General features: G+C 41.6%; 1 protein-coding gene across 2 annotated transcripts in view; it reads right to left on the bottom strand.

Moving 5' to 3' along the window:
* Window positions 1-16,818, bottom strand: part of ATP6V1C1 (ATPase H+ transporting V1 subunit C1) — a 354,471-nt gene that overhangs the window by 52,667 nt on the left and 284,986 nt on the right. For both annotated transcript variants that reach the window (XM_085605130.1, XM_085605131.1), the window contains exon 11: window positions 3,163-3,260. In XM_085605130.1, the coding sequence (XP_085461256.1) occupies window positions 3,163-3,260 (98 nt within the window). The remainder of the gene's footprint in view (window positions 1-3,162; window positions 3,261-16,818) is intronic.

Consider the following 16,818-nt stretch of genomic DNA (forward strand, 5'->3'; position numbering starts at 1 on the left):
CTATTTTAAATGCATCCCATTTTCATTTAAGGAAATCGGGCTGCATTTTTAAAAAAACCTGCTTTATTAAAAAAGCAGTCACAGACATGGTGGTCTGCTGACCCCAGCAGGACACCATCCCTGTGAGTGCTGGCCATTCCTAATGGGGTCGCAAATAGCACCTGCCCCATGAATATTAATGAGGCAGGCAATTTGCAACCCCATTAGGAATCGCTAACACGGTCTGAGACACTGTTGTTAAGTGCATTTTGTGAGTCGCAAAGCGACGTAATTTGCGAGTCACAAAATGTCAGGGGCGTGCATCTGGCCCTTTGTGTATTCAGCTGAAGCAAACAAGTCTATCAGCGGAAAGTCCCATTCTGTAAAAACCACCTGTAGGAGTTTGATGACTCCTTTGTTGTTTTCCTTATAACGCCTGCTTAACATGTCCACTAGAATATTGTGCAATACTGGGAGTTACACTGTTTTGATTGATAAGTTTCTCACTAGAAGTGGATCCCAGATTGAGTGAGCATCCAGAGAAAGACAGAACAATGTTGTTCCCTACTTGCTCCCTCAAGTAAGGCATCATAATTGTATTCTAAGAATCAGAAGTCTGTTTACCCTTAGGGATGATAGAAAAGCTTTAATCACTAAATGAACAACTCTGAGCTTCATGTATGATATTTTCAGATCCAGTATGGGTCTGAATTTTTACTTTTGGCACTTGTTCTGAACCAGGAAGTATGTGGAATATATTCTACGACCTCTTTTGGCTGAAGGGACAAATTATATTGCTTTTTTCCTCCAAAAGTATAGATGTTTCCAATTGCAGCTGTCTGAGACAAGATTCGGTGTAGCATTTTGGGTTAGGAACCGTAGTGGTATCCTGAAATTAAGAGCATAACTATTCTGTACAATTTCTAGCACTCGTTTGTCACTAGTTACGATATGCCACTTTTAGTTGGAAACAGATGCTTACCACCATTAGATTACAACTCTTAGGAAACAAAGCTGAAAAGCAATTGTTCTGATCTGTATATGGGGTTCTAAAAATTGGACTACTGAGAACCTCTACCTCTACCTCTTGATTTACTCTTGTTGTGCTGCTAACGCTTGTAGTGTTGATGTTAGTTCCTACATGACCACTGAATGGTTTGAACCCTCTGCCTGTATTGATACCTCCTATCTCTTTTATATTTGGAAACTGAGCAATTCTGAGGTTTCTACTAAGGCTGCAGCTTTTATAATCTTGGCCTCTGATCTCGTATGCAGATTTATTTGGTCATAATTTTTAAGCAATGACATTTTCAATATCCTTAGAGAGCTAAACTGTGGCTGCACTTCATCAGACACATGTCCGCCATTCCTGTAAAGGCACTACTGACCTTTTCAGAAACAAGGAGCCCATCATTTACCATTTCAGCGCAGTCTTATTTCCTGTAATTCAGTAAAACATTCTGGAAGAGATGGATGTTCTCCCACAAAGCACAATTGTACCTGCCAATGAATGCAGAAGTGCTTGCAACTGAAAGAGCTGTACCTGCTGGACCACATCCCCTTGCTTCTTCCTACATCCAGCCGCTCACGTTCTGAATCTGTGGGCCTCAGGAGCATGTGCATGACATTTTCTGATCACAGAAACAATTACAGAATGTGACTTTGGATCCATGAGCAGGAAGACTGGAATTTTTCCACGTTGTTTATATTTCATTAGCAGTTTAGGGGATACTATTTAGTCATTGCCAGTGACAGAAACTTTTCTAGTGCAATTTTCAACAAACCAAGTATTCGAAGCAAAATAAATGTGTATAGGTTCTCAGCTGCAGTGCCTCCGTAATGACTGAGACAGACGTATGTGAAGATTTGATGGAGAGATTAGGTTTGGAAGCCCCCCCTTGCCAGGATGTCATAAAACATAATGACATCTACAGGTGAATTTTCTCAGAGAAGAACCTGGAGGTGGCGTAGGTATGTTTTCAGGTCTCAGCATTAGAGTTTTTCTGCAATGTTGCTTTCTGTAAGGTTTTTTTAAATCTTATAAACCTATTGAAATTCTCACAAAATTCTGAAAAATTATGTCTCAGACTATGGTGGGGATATACCCGATCTCTAATATCTGCTGTTTTCTTGCAAATGTAAATTATCATAACCGGCAGTGGTACGCGAACCACACATACAGACGGCAATTATTCCAACATCTAAGAATATCTTAAGAGACAGAACAGATACTTCCTTAAGAGAATTCTTATGTGCACCACTCTTCACAAACCTTCCCAGTGATTTTTCAAACCAAGTTGAGGTACCAAAACTTGAGCCAAAAAAGACCAAAGAAAGTGTGCAAATTAGGGGGTGATTTCATGATCCTGTTCTGTGTGCTGTGCTAATACAGGTGTTGTGGTGTTTTTTGAGTATACAGTGCATGCATTAACTCGAAAAATCTCAGCATGTGCTGCTGAAAGCGGAGATCAGAAACGTGAGGCAATTACTGCACTGTTTCCAAGCTCTGCTCCCTGCAGCCCATGTAGTAACTCAGATTGTTTTAGGTTAATGTATGCACTGTACACACACAAAAAAACACAACCCCCTTTTGCTCTGGCAAAGTTCACAGAATGTACAAAAAAAGGTAAAAAGTGACATTACCTTTCAAAATGCAAGCCTGCTGTAGAAAACTGTACAGGCTGATGAGGGCGTGGTAATGATTCTTCACTAAACTAATTTGTAGAGGAACAGCACTTAAAAACTAAATATCTGTATCATCATATGCTATGATATTCATGTTGCTAATAATCAGTTGCTAGGTGTTTCTTCAAAGTGTAAATGGATTATACAAAACTAAAAGGGCTTCCTGAAAAGCGCTACAGATGAAGAGTGTGGTTACATCAATAATACAGAGTGAAATGTGACCGATTTAAGAATCCCACCTTTAGCAATGAATGTCAAACATTATCCCCTTTTAGACTCGCTCAAAAAGAACAAATTTTAAGTGTTGCACCCTTTTCACAGACAATCTACAGCCTGATGGTCACTGTCTGCCGTTGCTTGCCATGAGCCAAACCATGTTCATAAAACAAGCACAGATTTAAATGATGGTAAACAGGTGTAGTATTTTCGCGTAATACCAATATAAAGGCACGTTTTCCACCCAGAAAAAACTTGCTCATGCCTATTTTACGGATTTACCTTAGAACGGATTCGACAAAGACTCTGAGTGCTTTCACATGAATCCAGGCAATAAAAGCTTCACTAAAGTTCACTTTTAGCCATCGAACTAATGGGCCCTGTAAAAAAGAAAAGAACAAAGATTGTTAACTATGCTCAATTCATAATTTACAATGTTTATCATTCATATACAACTAATACAATCAATATTAATCAATCAATAAGCTTTATTTCGATTTAAAATTAAATCATAAAAGCATTACATTTAAAAGGAAAACCTCCCAACCAGTCAATACAGTACACAATCTTCAAATTCATTACAATGAGTTAATAGACAACTCCTCTAGTTTTACGTAATCTCATTGCTGCCTTCAAAAAGTTTAACACACAAAATAATGTAAAATGATCAGTAGTCTTTTTTAAAAACAGTAATGCCACCCTTACATGTTTAAACTTAAGTTTCTTGAGCAGATCTTTCAGATACGGTCTCCTTGGCCCGGTATAAAAAGAGCATAAAAATATAAAGTGAAGGGTATCCTGTGAAGATCTATGGTCACAGCCGCAGGGCCCTTTATCACTAAGTTTATCAGTAAAACCCTCTGGCACTGCTAGTAAAAAGTGGATAAGACCAAATCTGAAACGAGTCATTAAAAATCTTTCATGTGGGTTAAGTACAAAAGACAGATAGGGTTCTATACCAGTGGTTGTTTTGACCAAGGCATGTTCTCTCACAGTCCGCTTTGAGAGTTCCGCCTTTTCACGAGTGGTAACCAGAAAGTTAGAATGTAAGATCTTTATACTCCTCTTGTCGCTGGGCCTAATTATCTCGGGTGCACTATACAGTTCCTCACGTCCCAACTTCATAAAGGTGGTTTTGACGTATCGCAGCCACGGGATTCTGCTGCTATGGTCCAAGTTCAAGCAGTCCAATAAAACAGATTTTGTTAGTCCAGAGTCTTCGTTGAGCCAAATTTTAAGCCAACAAAGAAGAGGTCTGACGGCCACCAAGTCAGAGATATAGCTGACCCCCAACTCCTCGTGTATGCTAAAAATAGGTGAGCTAGGCGGAACTCTCAGCAGGCTTTTCAAATAATTATTTTCCACAGTTTGAAGTTTAGACATTGCTGTGAAGCCCCAAACTTCGCTACCATATAAAACCGCTGAACAACAAATGGAATTATACAATTTTAAAATAAGACCGGGCTTCCACTACCCCAGCCGTGTGGCATATCCCTTGATGGACCCTGTAATCCTGGACATGTTAAGACATTTTTCGTCTATTACATTTTTAAAATTCAACTTTACATCGAAGGTTATGCCCAACTAAGTAAACATGGGTACGCTTCCTAGTACATGTGTACCACTTGTAAAGTTCTGTTGTCTTCGTGGTTTCTCCCCTACCGTCATCACATATGATTTAGTGAGATTAGTAGACATGTCCAGATTTGTCATAAAAGTTGTAAAACCATCTATTAAAATTTGTAGTGCAGAGGGAGTGCGGGCCAGGAGAACCGCATCATCTGCGTATAACAGGACTGGAACTTTACGTGAGCTTATCCTAGGGACATCTGTCGCAATACTGCTAAGAGTGGAGTCCAACACATTTATATATAACACAAATAAAAAAGGTTCAAGAATACAACCCTGGCGCACCCCACTCGAGCATTCAAAACTTTTGGTTAGATGCCCCGCGGGCGAGTACCTAACTACGGCTGAGGTGTCGGAATGAAGAGTATGCAGCATGCCTACGAGTAGGGGGTCAATCCCCATATCGCCAAGCAGTGCCCACAATTTGCTGCAGTTCACACGATCGAACGCAGCTGAGAGGTCCATAAAGGCCAGAAATAATGATCCCTTTTGGCTATGGTGTATTTGGCATTAATTAAATATAGGTTGAGACATTGATCCACTGTAGACTTTCCTTTCCGAAACCCATACTGGGTATCGGTAATCACCCCCTTAAGTTCTGCCCAGTCCTCCAGTCTGTTTAAAATCACCCCACCCAAAACCTTCATGGTAGCGTCTATTAACGCAATGGGACGATGACAGTGGGGACTGTCCCTATCCCCCTTTTTATATATCGGTACAATTATTGCAGAGGACCATGAGGCTGGCATTTCACTTGTAATATCAGCATTTAAAACTCTGGTCAGAAGTGGGATCCACACTTCAAGATTGCTATGATAAAGATCTGGCGGGAAACGGTCGGGACCCGGGACCTTGTTACGGCTTAGGGCGGCAATACCTACACTGACTTCCTCCATAGAGAAAAATAGTGACTGTGTGGAATTCGTAGAAACTACTGGGGCCAAGAAGGCCACTTGATCTGTGGGGTGGTTATAAAGCCCTTTAAAGTACACCTGCCAATCATCCGGTAAAATTACTGTTGAAATGCCTGGCTTATTTGGATCTGCAAAGCAGGGGCTATTTATCACCTGCCAGAAGCGTGTAGTATCGTGTAATTCTGCAGCCTCTGTTAAGTCTTCCCAGGCCGCGCGCTGAATTTGACTCTTGCGCTCCTTTAACACCCTATTATACTGTTTCCGACATTCAGCCACTTTTGCCTTTACACGAGGGAATTCTTTCATAACCATTTTAAGGTCCCTTAGAGCAAGTGAACATGAGGCATCAAACCATCTATTTCGCGGTGGGTTAAATTTCCTCGCAGGGGCAGTAAGGAGGGTGCTAATCAAATTTGCAAGAGCCCCAAAGGAAGTCATTATTTCCAGCCCCCCCACAGTTGGATCTAAGCAATTCATAATGTGCTCCTGTCCATCTTTAAAAAGAGAAGAAGTAAATAATTCCGTATCTCATTGTGCCCCTCTTACTTGCCGCCCTTGACCCGAGGTTGAAAGGGAGGAGGCCTTAAAGCGACTAGTCAGAGATGTGGCACGGCCGATAGTAGGGAGCAAAAAGACAAGAGGGTTGTGATCACTGAATGGGCTAGAAATAATGAGAAAGTTTAGGATTCTACTTGCCAACAAAGGGGTGGCAAAAACAAAATCAATGAAATAATTACAATCCCTCCCTTTAAAAGTTAGGGGGATTAAACTATCTCCAGTGACAGAGAGCATTTCCATTATGTTTACTAAACCCAAAGAACTTGTAACAGTAGTAAGTTCTAGACCTGTCTGCGAGTGTTCCATATGTAGGCCCTTACGCACCGGACATGTCGACCAGTCTCCCCTAGTGATCATCAAATTCGGGCACAAATGACAATTAAAGTCTCCCAACAGGATTAGTTCGGTTCGACCTGCATTCGTGTCCAGTATTAAGCTCAGCCTCGTGTTAAGCTCAGAGAACGAATTGCCTCCTTCACAATTAGATTGTGCGTTATAAAAATTTAGGATAATCAGACACATGGCACGAGTGGTCATTATGATGCCCTGCGTCACTGCTGAGTTCCACAACAAATCCCTCCATGTGCCTGACATTCCCAATCTTACAAAAACAATCAGACCTCCCTTGGCCCTCCCAGACGGTGATTTGGCTGCTGGTCTATGGTATGATTTATAGCCTTCCAAAAAAATGTCATGCACAATTTCCCAGGTCTCTTGAAGACAAATTATATCATACTTCTTAATCATTCTCAACCAGTGTGGGTCATGAATTTTGCTGGTTAGTCCCACAATATTCCAGGAGATAAAATTAATACCCCTGTGTTCATATGTGTTCTCGCCTTCTCTAAGTACCCGATGTTCAGTGGGGCTTGGTGTAACTATATCCATGTTATAAACAGAAAGTTCCGACCTGGCATCTTGGGATCGAACTCCAATACCAGCATTTGTTCCTACTTCACTAGCTTCAGGACCCAAGGACTCAGTCAATCTACACCCTCTAATGACTCCAAGCACTCCAGCGGGGCAAAACGATTACCATAATAAACCTGACCATTCAGCCAACCACCACCTGTTCTCGGGGGGCCCAAGATGGAGTTAGGGAGGCCCGTCGATCTATAGAAGTAAGCAAGAGGTAAAGGTCTTATTTGGGTATCAAAAGTTAGGTGGTCATTGCACTGTTGTATAATGCTCTGAACCATGCCTGGATGCCTTAGGGTTACGATAACACAGTCCCCCGGAAGGCTTTTAGTACTCTTCCCGATCCACGCTACCCTCTTGGCCATTAGTATCGAAGCGTGGTCTATGAGGATAAAACCGGCATATCTACATAACCAATGTGGAACCTTGTTCATTAGCTAATAAGTGTGTTCCTCTTGTGCCCCCGGGACCCCTGCCAAGACAATGGTATATAGGCTACATGCAGGGGGGAAATCAATTATAGCAGTAGCAGCATGCTCATGGTTTTTGCCCCCCACTTCCTTCCCCTGCTTATTAGAGCATTGAATGCTGACCCTTTGAGCAGTGTAGCTATTTTGACAGGCAAAATCCACCAATGATCTCCCATGGCCTGTCAGGGAACCTACAGGTGGAAGCCTAGGGAGAAAAACGGTGTTTGGGTCTGTGCTGATCCGAGGCACAGTGAGAGGGTGAGTGGGGATTGAAATACTAACCCCCGGAGTGGTCTGGCTATTTAACTCTAGGTTATTGGGGATAGAAGCCTGATTAGTGATAGCACTATTAAGGACACTTGCAGGCATAACCCCCCCCCCCCACATCTACCCTCACCAAGGAAGTGTCCATCCTAGCCACACCGGGTGTAGACGGTTGACTAGTAGCCATAGCCTCCGGGTGGGAAAACATGACACTAGTGGACCACTTTTCTTTCACCCCGTTTAATCTATGTTCTATAGTTACAAGCTTCTCCTCAATTTTCAGCAACCTACCGGTCAGAGGCTCCAGCAGCACAGACATAAGTGCCTCGAGTCTTAACGATTGCTCGTCGTTGCTTCCCATAGATAAGAGGACCTGAGATGTATGTGTGGATGGAGTCGATGCTTGATTTAAAAGTCCCCGTCAGTTATTTGGGTTTCTGCAACAGGCACTGGGAAAAGAGATTTATTCTTTAAGGGTTGTTTTAATCCCTTAGGTGGAACCTTGCGTGTCCGCTTAACTGCCGGGGCACGTAAAATTGTACCACCCCTTTGTTTAACGGGGGACATCTTATGTTTATAATTCCTAGCCCTCGTAACTCTAAGGGACACATCGACTTCTTGTACCAGCGCTGGTTCCTGAGACTTTTGGGGTGAAAAGGAAAGCACTGGGGAGGAGTCCAAGGGTAGAGATTGTTCATCCACTTGCGCAGCCAAAGGAACAGTCCTCGAGTTCGCTTGTTCATCTACAGGGGAGGTCTGCGATAAGCATGAGGGAAAGATAGAGTCTATAGGCCCATTATTGACGAGTTGCGAGTCATCGGTAGCACTGTCCATAGCGGTGAAGTGACCGGAGGCTTCATGAGAGACCAAAACCGTTTGGACAGCTTGCCTTGGGGAACTCACCCTGCTAATATGTCCCAAAGAAGACCTCCTTTGCAAAGAGACAGGGTCCAAGGAAATTCTCTTTTGTGTCATCAGAATTTCACGATTAAGAACTGATTCTGCACGGGTCAGAAAAGCATCTAATGTTCCCGCTACGCCACCCGTAACACCAACAATTTTCTCCTTGCATCTTACTCGCTTTGCCATTGCAACAAATATATTACAAACACTTACTTGCGTGGCAGACCTTAGGGACTTGGCCCAGCCCAGCCTCTTCCGGGCTACGACGGGTGTGGACAGCCCGCCCTTGGCCCGGGCTTCGCCCGCGCGCGTCCCGTGCCGCGGAAGCCCGACCGCCCTCTTATGCACCTCCTGGCGCTTACTGAGTGCCTCAGAGGCGTGCACCCCGCAGGGAATGCCGGGGAATGTTGTTCCTCCAAGGACTCTCAACAGTGGCAGCTTCTGTTGCACAAGTAGGTCTCCAACTATGGAAGTGCGAATATCCTTAACGGGCTCCCGCGCCGCAGAAACCCGACCGCCCTCTTATGCACCTCCTGGCGCTTACTGAGTGCCTCAGCGGCGTGCGCCCCGCAGGGAATGCCGGGGAATGTGGTTCCTCCAAGAACTCTCAACAGTGGCACCTTCTGTTGCACAGGTAGGTCTCCAACTATGGAAGTGCGAATATCCTTAACGGGCTCCCCTATACAACCAATACATTGTTATGGATTTGTTTTGTATTCCTTAATGAGCATCATACTAACATTATCACCAAAAGCCTACTAGAAATGTATTGTAAAAGCTTACCCTAATCATAAGAATATTAAAGAAGGTGGGAGGGTGAAAAAGACAGACCATTGGAATCTCCAAGGAACAGTTACATGGTAAAACATCTTTAAAGAAATATTATGAAATTTTGATTCTACTCTCAGAATTGGTCAAAAAATATTAATTTAGCACTTCATGAAAAGTGAAATTATTAATTTATTTTTCCATTCACTCCTCTGGGGACATTCTCCTGTAACAACATTTGTTTAGAGGGGAATAGAAAATGTATGAAGGTGGTGTGATGGCGTTTTAGGAGGTGGTGTGATGGTGTGGTAAATAGGCAACTGTCTTGCAAATTATGAGAGAACAAAATCATATGTATTATTGACTTTTTTAATTAACTTTGCAGAGTCAAATTACAAGCTCTTTCTTACCTCCTAGAAAATCTATTTTGGTAGTGTGTGGAAGTGTATTCTCACATTTTTGCACTCCCATACATTTAGTTTCTATTAAGATCATACAAGATCATCTCACATGTCACCATTCTGATTAAAGTAACACTACTCTGGAAAAGGGATGACATCACAATCCGAACATAAAACATGGAGCAATAATTAGCACAATAACAAAGACTTTAAATTTTAACACACTGGAAAAGGCAGGTCTATTATGACTGCTCGGTGCTAATGTATGGGTATTTTAACAACAATTAGCCAAATCTAACCACATTGTTATAAATAGCTGGTAATAAAAAAGCTAAGAATTATTATTGGACATGTGTTGTAAAACACAAAGAATAATTGCAAAATGCATTTGTAGGAAAGGAAAACCTACATGAAATGTTTCCCTTTTGAAAACAGACATATCTTAATCTAGTTCCAGCCGTACCACTGTTTGTACTACAGGATTTAAAGGCTCATTGTCATCATGGAAAGAACATCCTGGGCCAGAACTTGAATACATTTTAAAGACATCATGGGTATCACTAACCCCTTGAACACGGACTATCCTGATAAATGTGAAGAATAGCAGAAACATTTACTTTAAAAAGGAAACTCCCTTTTCAATTATAACATTGACTGTTGTTCTATATACATGAAGAACTATAAAAGTACAATAAGCCACTAGTTTAACTCCTTTCCCCTTTTGAAGGAATAATGAGTAAACTGAGTATGATATGCAACAGTCTTACTGAACAGGAATTTGACATTATCACTATGCAGGAGCCTGTTGCATCATCTCACAATCTAGGGAGATGACAGAATCATTTCATTTTGACATGTGACAGAGGTTAACAATCTCTGCTACCATTTTTGTTTTTTTATTTTTATTCTCACCGGAGAGGAAGCCAAGTGGTTTATGAATCTAATTAAGAGATCTATAACACAGAAACTAAGATTACAGGAAAGTTATTTTTACTTCATCATTGGATCATTGCTAATGTAATAAACACCGAACAGAAAACAAGGTTCATCCTTCAACCAATGCAGGGACAAAAACAGAAGAAAGAGTAACTTTTCAAATGAAATAGTAAAGAGAGGGGGCCATGATTAAATTGTACATGTTCTGCTCGAGAGACTTGACCCTTTTAATACTTGCATAATGCTTTGGAGCTCCAAATGTATGTCTGCAGGAGAAAATAGCAATCCTAACAAGCATTGGCATAGCCAATAGGTCTCGCCTTTGGGACCGTATAAGTGTTTAGCCATGCAACAGTTGATATGGTTGCACCAAGGATATTATGCTGCATAACTAAATACTTATAAGGTTCCAAAGGCGAGACCCATTGGCTAAAAATCACAAAACAAAAACAAAAAAAACGGAAAACAAAACAAAACGGATTCTGGGTCAGCATTAACATGAAAAACCGACCTGTTAGCTCTTGGGAGAGAATATTCGGCCGATAATGTGCCAGTCTCCACCCACCATCAGCATTAACCATCGGCGTAAGAGGTGGGATGTGCAACTTACAGGATTCAATTGTGCAGGGACCGGAAACAGGGGTCAAGAACATAGTGAACATGCAACTGTCATTATAATGATTGTCAGTGTAGAAAATCCTATGTCAAAAATCCGGATGGGAAAGTGCATTTGTAGTAGTAGCAAAATTAAGAAAAAAACACTTTAGGGTTAGACAACACACCTACAAGCACACCATGAGTATATACTCCCCAACACCATATCATCACGGTCTGCACAGAACATTGGCTCCAGAACAGGCACATTACCAATTTTTGGTGAAGCAAATTACACCATGCGAATAAGTGCATAACTGAAAACTAAACTAAATCCTCGCAAGGAATAGGAACACAGTTCAATACAAAATACTAAATGATGCCCCCACAACCATGTTACACTGTCATAACAAAAAAGAACAAGACAAAAAGCTCGTCCACAGGTACCCAGACACACACAATCACACTCATGCAGCCATGAGCAGATGCCCACGTGCACAGTCAAATGCATGACAGCTGCGATATACAACCCACACACCGAAGGGCATCGTTCACTGAGAAAGTACTATTGTAAAATATATGTGAGGGTCTATATAAAATTAGCACCTCATCATGGGTTAGAAGCGCTATATAAATGCAGCTGCAATGGAATAAGATACAGTGTCATTCCCACCTCTGAATGACGTCAAGAGAGGGCACACCACCCATCAGTCCTACCAGTACCCGAAAGCACATGCTTACATGTGCCAAAAAGCCATCACTTCAACACTGCATAATCGACGCTGTACAAAAGACAACCATATAGTTGGGTATAGTAATTTCACACCACACGATCCACCACAGGGAATCTCCAAAAGGGCCTTTCAGGCGACACATTCATGCAAAAAAAAACACAAACCACTCCAGAAGGAAAACAGAGTGCAGGAAATCATTGAGGCACCAATCCTTCCTTCTAATGGCTCATGCAGCACGACCTGCGAAAGACTGGGAGGGCGAGTGAGTGGGCGAGGAGAGAGGCGCGTGCATGTGTTTGCTGGCCCGGGAGTGGTGCATGCGTTTATGAGTGCGCACTGTCTGCTCTTTTTCTAAGCACATACTCGTGCTTGTGGCGCACCGCGGAGCGCTCCCACAATTTGTATGCCGCCACAAGCACGAGTATGTGCTTCGAAAAAGCTGAACGACGGCTAAAGGTCCTCCTATGCACAGCATGCGCGCTGCGAAGGTGAGACCCAAAAAGGGAACTATGCAACATGTACATATGGGAACTCGATAAGAGTTCAGGGGAAACCTACCCTACAAGTAGTCAAATGAGCTGACCACAACCGGAGGAACCGTCAATACCAGTCCTTTAACTAATATATGCCAGTACCCATATATAAATATTATACATACATCAGCTTGAACAAAAATAATAAATAAGTAGCGAATGCCACATAGGCTATCCAGCTCGTTAATGTAACTGAATAATGTAACTTAAGAAAAACTGCCTTATTTGTTAAAGTAGCATCAAGAAGAGTATCTTTTAATCTTGCAGAAACAAAACAATTTCCGAGGTAAAGAGGCATAACAATGAACAATAACATTTCAAGTCTGTTAAATATGAAAGGAGAAGTTAAATCGCTTCCATGAAATCCATCTTCAGAATGTGTAAGTATATATATATTATATACACCCACTGACAAAACTAACTTTAGAAAAAGTTTAAGACTGCCAATGGACGTGTACACCAAAAAAAAAACTAGACCGGAAATTAACCAGTTAAGGTAGTACAGTATTCTTACTTCACACCAAAAGCATGCACATTGTATACCCTCACATATTTTCTCCACTTATAAAACCTTATTACATCATATATGAAATCACTACTGTTGAAACATATGTTCACACAAAGGCCCTTATTTCTAGTGACCAAGTATAATCCCCATTATTTCCCATGCACAGAATGATGTGTCACTGGCAGTCCGGGTAAATTTGGGACCATGGAAATAACAGATTACAAGTTTCAGGCCAATAACATGTGGCAATCAGTGTTTCCACTCCCATTCCAGCATGTTTTTCACTGGTAGTTGGATGGGGATTGCAACTCGTTTCAGAAGCCATAACCTGTGTGTGAAAATCAAAAGCTTGCAATTCCAATGGGCCCGTTTATGAGAGTCTATGATGGGAGAGAAGTGGAAAGCCACCATGCAATCATCCACACCAAACCGTGTCATGCATGTAAAAAACCAATGAAATTCCCCCGTTATAGTTAGTTGAGATAACTATAACTCGCGCGCCCGCAATCCTCTGCTCACGACGTCACATATTACATCACTCATGACATGGTCAGTGGCATCACTCATGACATCACTGATGACATCACTGATGACATCATCCTTGTGATAGAGTGGCGGTCGCGCGAGTTCTAGTTATCTGAACTAACTATAACGGGGGAATTTCATTGGTTTTTTACGAGTTAAATGTCCACCTAACTATAACATGTGTGAAACCTATGGTTTTTTAAGTGAATTTGCAAGGTTTTTTAAATGCTAATTCCTAACTATAACGTGTGTGAAACCTATGTTTTTTTAAGTGAATTTGTACGGTTTTTTAAATGCTAAGTTATGTATGTATTATTATATAGATTTTTTTTTAGGTTTTTCACCGTGCGCGCACCCCGCGATTTAAAAAAAAAAAAAAAAAAATTTTCACCCTTTGGGGTCCTTCAGGGACCCCCTGCAAAGGCTAGGGGGGTCAGGAACTCTCTACCCTGCCCCTTTTTCACGTTCACCACTTCTCTTTTTCACTGTCGCACCCAAAACAAACAAAATAGCGGACAACACTTCCTGATTGCGACCGATTCGAACGTTGACTGACATGTAACCACCAATCCGAATTACGCACGCGCACGTTAGGGTGCGCGCACGGTGCGCGCCTATAGATATTTATGTACTTTTAACTGCAATTTTCTCAGGAAATACTGAACAGATTGACTCCATATATGCAAAAGGCACATACATGCCTGACCTGAGGACTACCTCTTTGCCAAATTTCAAGTAATTCTGTTCAGCCGTTCGGGCTGTACCTTCGACTAAAGGTCCTATGGGAAAATGCATGGGGAAAACACGTTTTGGGACCCCCCTTTTTTCTCAGCCCCTGCTTGACGAATCACCCCGAGACTTTCAGGGTAGGAGCTGAGCGGAGCGCCCCATTAGTTTTGAAAATTTCGTGAGGATTCGTCAACCGGCGCCAAAGTTATTCAAAATAGATTTTTCAGATTTCCTATGGAAACACGGTCCTAACTAGAACTATCTACTGGCGACCGCCAGTAGATAATATATACCGATTTACTTCATCTATCATTCCAGTAGCTTAGTCATTTAATCACTGAAACGCAGACACTCGTCTACACACTCACTCAGACAGTTATTGACTTAAGAATTCAACATTTCACACTTTATGGTAGGTCAGAGCTAAGGTTACGTTACTCTCTTAACTGGTCAATTTCCCAGCAAAATCCATCATTTTAGCTTTTTTGTTGTACACACTATTTTGTCAAACTTTAAAGTTCTTTTTAGATGCTATTGAGAAGTCGTTGACTAAAACATGAATTCCTTGGAGTACAAATGGCTACCATTTAGTGAAGTAAGGCAAGAGGGTGGAAATGCAGCAGAATATATTGTGGATGATCACTGTGTAATGAGAGGGGGTGTGATGAGAAGTAAGAGCCATGGAGACACAGCGAATGACAGTCACTTTGTGGTCTCAGTACATATGCTACCACTCCCCCAATTTTGGTCAAGGGCCAGAGAAGGAGTGTTCGGCTACCATCCCCTCTGACGAATTGACCATGAGGAGGGGAAGCTTTTTTGATGCTTCTCCTCTCACTCTACATAAAGTGTAATGACCGGACGACAACTAGAGGACACCCAATACTGGGTCCTTTAACCATTATGTGCCGGTACCCATATATAAACATTATACATATATATACTTGAACAGAACTATCAATGAATAAATCAGCAAAAGCCACGTATCTTATCCAGCTAGTTACTGTATTGTATTGACCAAACATAAGGGAACCCAAAGTGACAAGGACACTCAATAGACTCCGAGAGAAAGTAAACTGAATTGCTCCTTTCATTAATGATCATCAAACGCCCCAAGCAGTAATGAGCCTCATTAAGTAACAAGCATCACTATTGGCTCAAGAAGTAACAAATATCAATGTGCCTGGGCAGTAACAAGGCTCAGCTATCAACAAGACTTACAGCCCCAGGCAGTAATAAATATCAGTGGGGTTGGGAAGTAGTCTGCATCAATACTGGCCATAGGCAGTAATGAGATCCGGAATTAGAAACCACAGGCAGCAACAAGTCTCAATGGACCCCGGCGTTGATGAGCACCATTGGCCCAGGACATTAATGAGAATCAATGGCCACAAGCAGCGATAATTATAACTGGCGCTGAACAGTACTGAGCCTCAATGGCGTCACAATTATTAATAATCAATGGTCCCAGGCAGAAATTAGCCTCATGTATTTGACTCCACTAACTAATGAATATAAAAGTGCTGACCAATACCAAGCTTCAACATTACCAGCATCAATGGCCCTAGCAAGTAATGAGCAGCAATGGTTTTAAACAGAAATGAGCCTCCAAGGCCCTAGTAAGTAGTAGGTGTCAATAGCCCCAGGAACCTATGAGAATCAGTGGCCCCAAATAGCAAGGATCATAACAGGCCTCAGGCATTAAAGAGCATTAAGATTGGCTTTAGAGAGGAATGAACATCCACACTGTACACTGTTGGTAACAAACAACAATGGCTCCAGGCAATAATCAAAATGAGTGGCCATTGTTAAAACTGCCAAATGATGGCAGTTTGGGAACCAAATTTGTGGTTCTGAAACCACAACTGCAGACAAAGGGCGTTAGTAATCCCTCCCGGTGAACTTGGTTGGCAGAAGAAGGTTTGTAGAAAGGGTGCTACACTAGTAGCCAGCACTAACTAAACTATAAAAGAGGCAATTTTTCAGAGCTTTAACAAGGATGCTGTTCTGAGATATTTTTACACTACTTTATAAATTCAGGGCTCCCGGTTTTATGGTATTTTGTTTTGTTGACATTTCCGTCTGTATTTATCCATTTTTATTTTTTGCTAATTTTATCTGCATTTATCCATATTTATTTTGGGTTTTATGGGAAAATTAAGCTGAAATTAGTATATTTCCACATTTATTTAACCGGTAAATATGCACTCATGCTTGAAAGCCTACCAGGTTTCGATGCTGTAAACACCCACAGAAGATCAATCAATGTGCTTAGACGAAAATATGCAACTTTCAGTATCAACCTTGTGCATATTACTGCTGTTAAAGCCTCTTTACTAAAATTCCTTCCCTTTTTGCCCCCTTACCTATCAATCCACACAGCTATTGGTCTGGCAGTCATGTCAGACAGTATTTAGAATTACTCAAAAAGCAACCCAATTTCCGTTTTTATCCACATTTAAAGATAAATACAGACAAACCAAAAAAATAAATGTTTTTAGTCTGTATTTAACTGTAAAAATCAGTAAAAACGGAAAACAGGGAGCCTTATTTA

This window comes from Triturus cristatus, chromosome 5_1, assembly GCF_964204655.1.
Source record: "Triturus cristatus chromosome 5_1, aTriCri1.1, whole genome shotgun sequence".
Taxonomy (NCBI): Eukaryota; Metazoa; Chordata; class Amphibia; order Caudata; family Salamandridae; genus Triturus; species Triturus cristatus.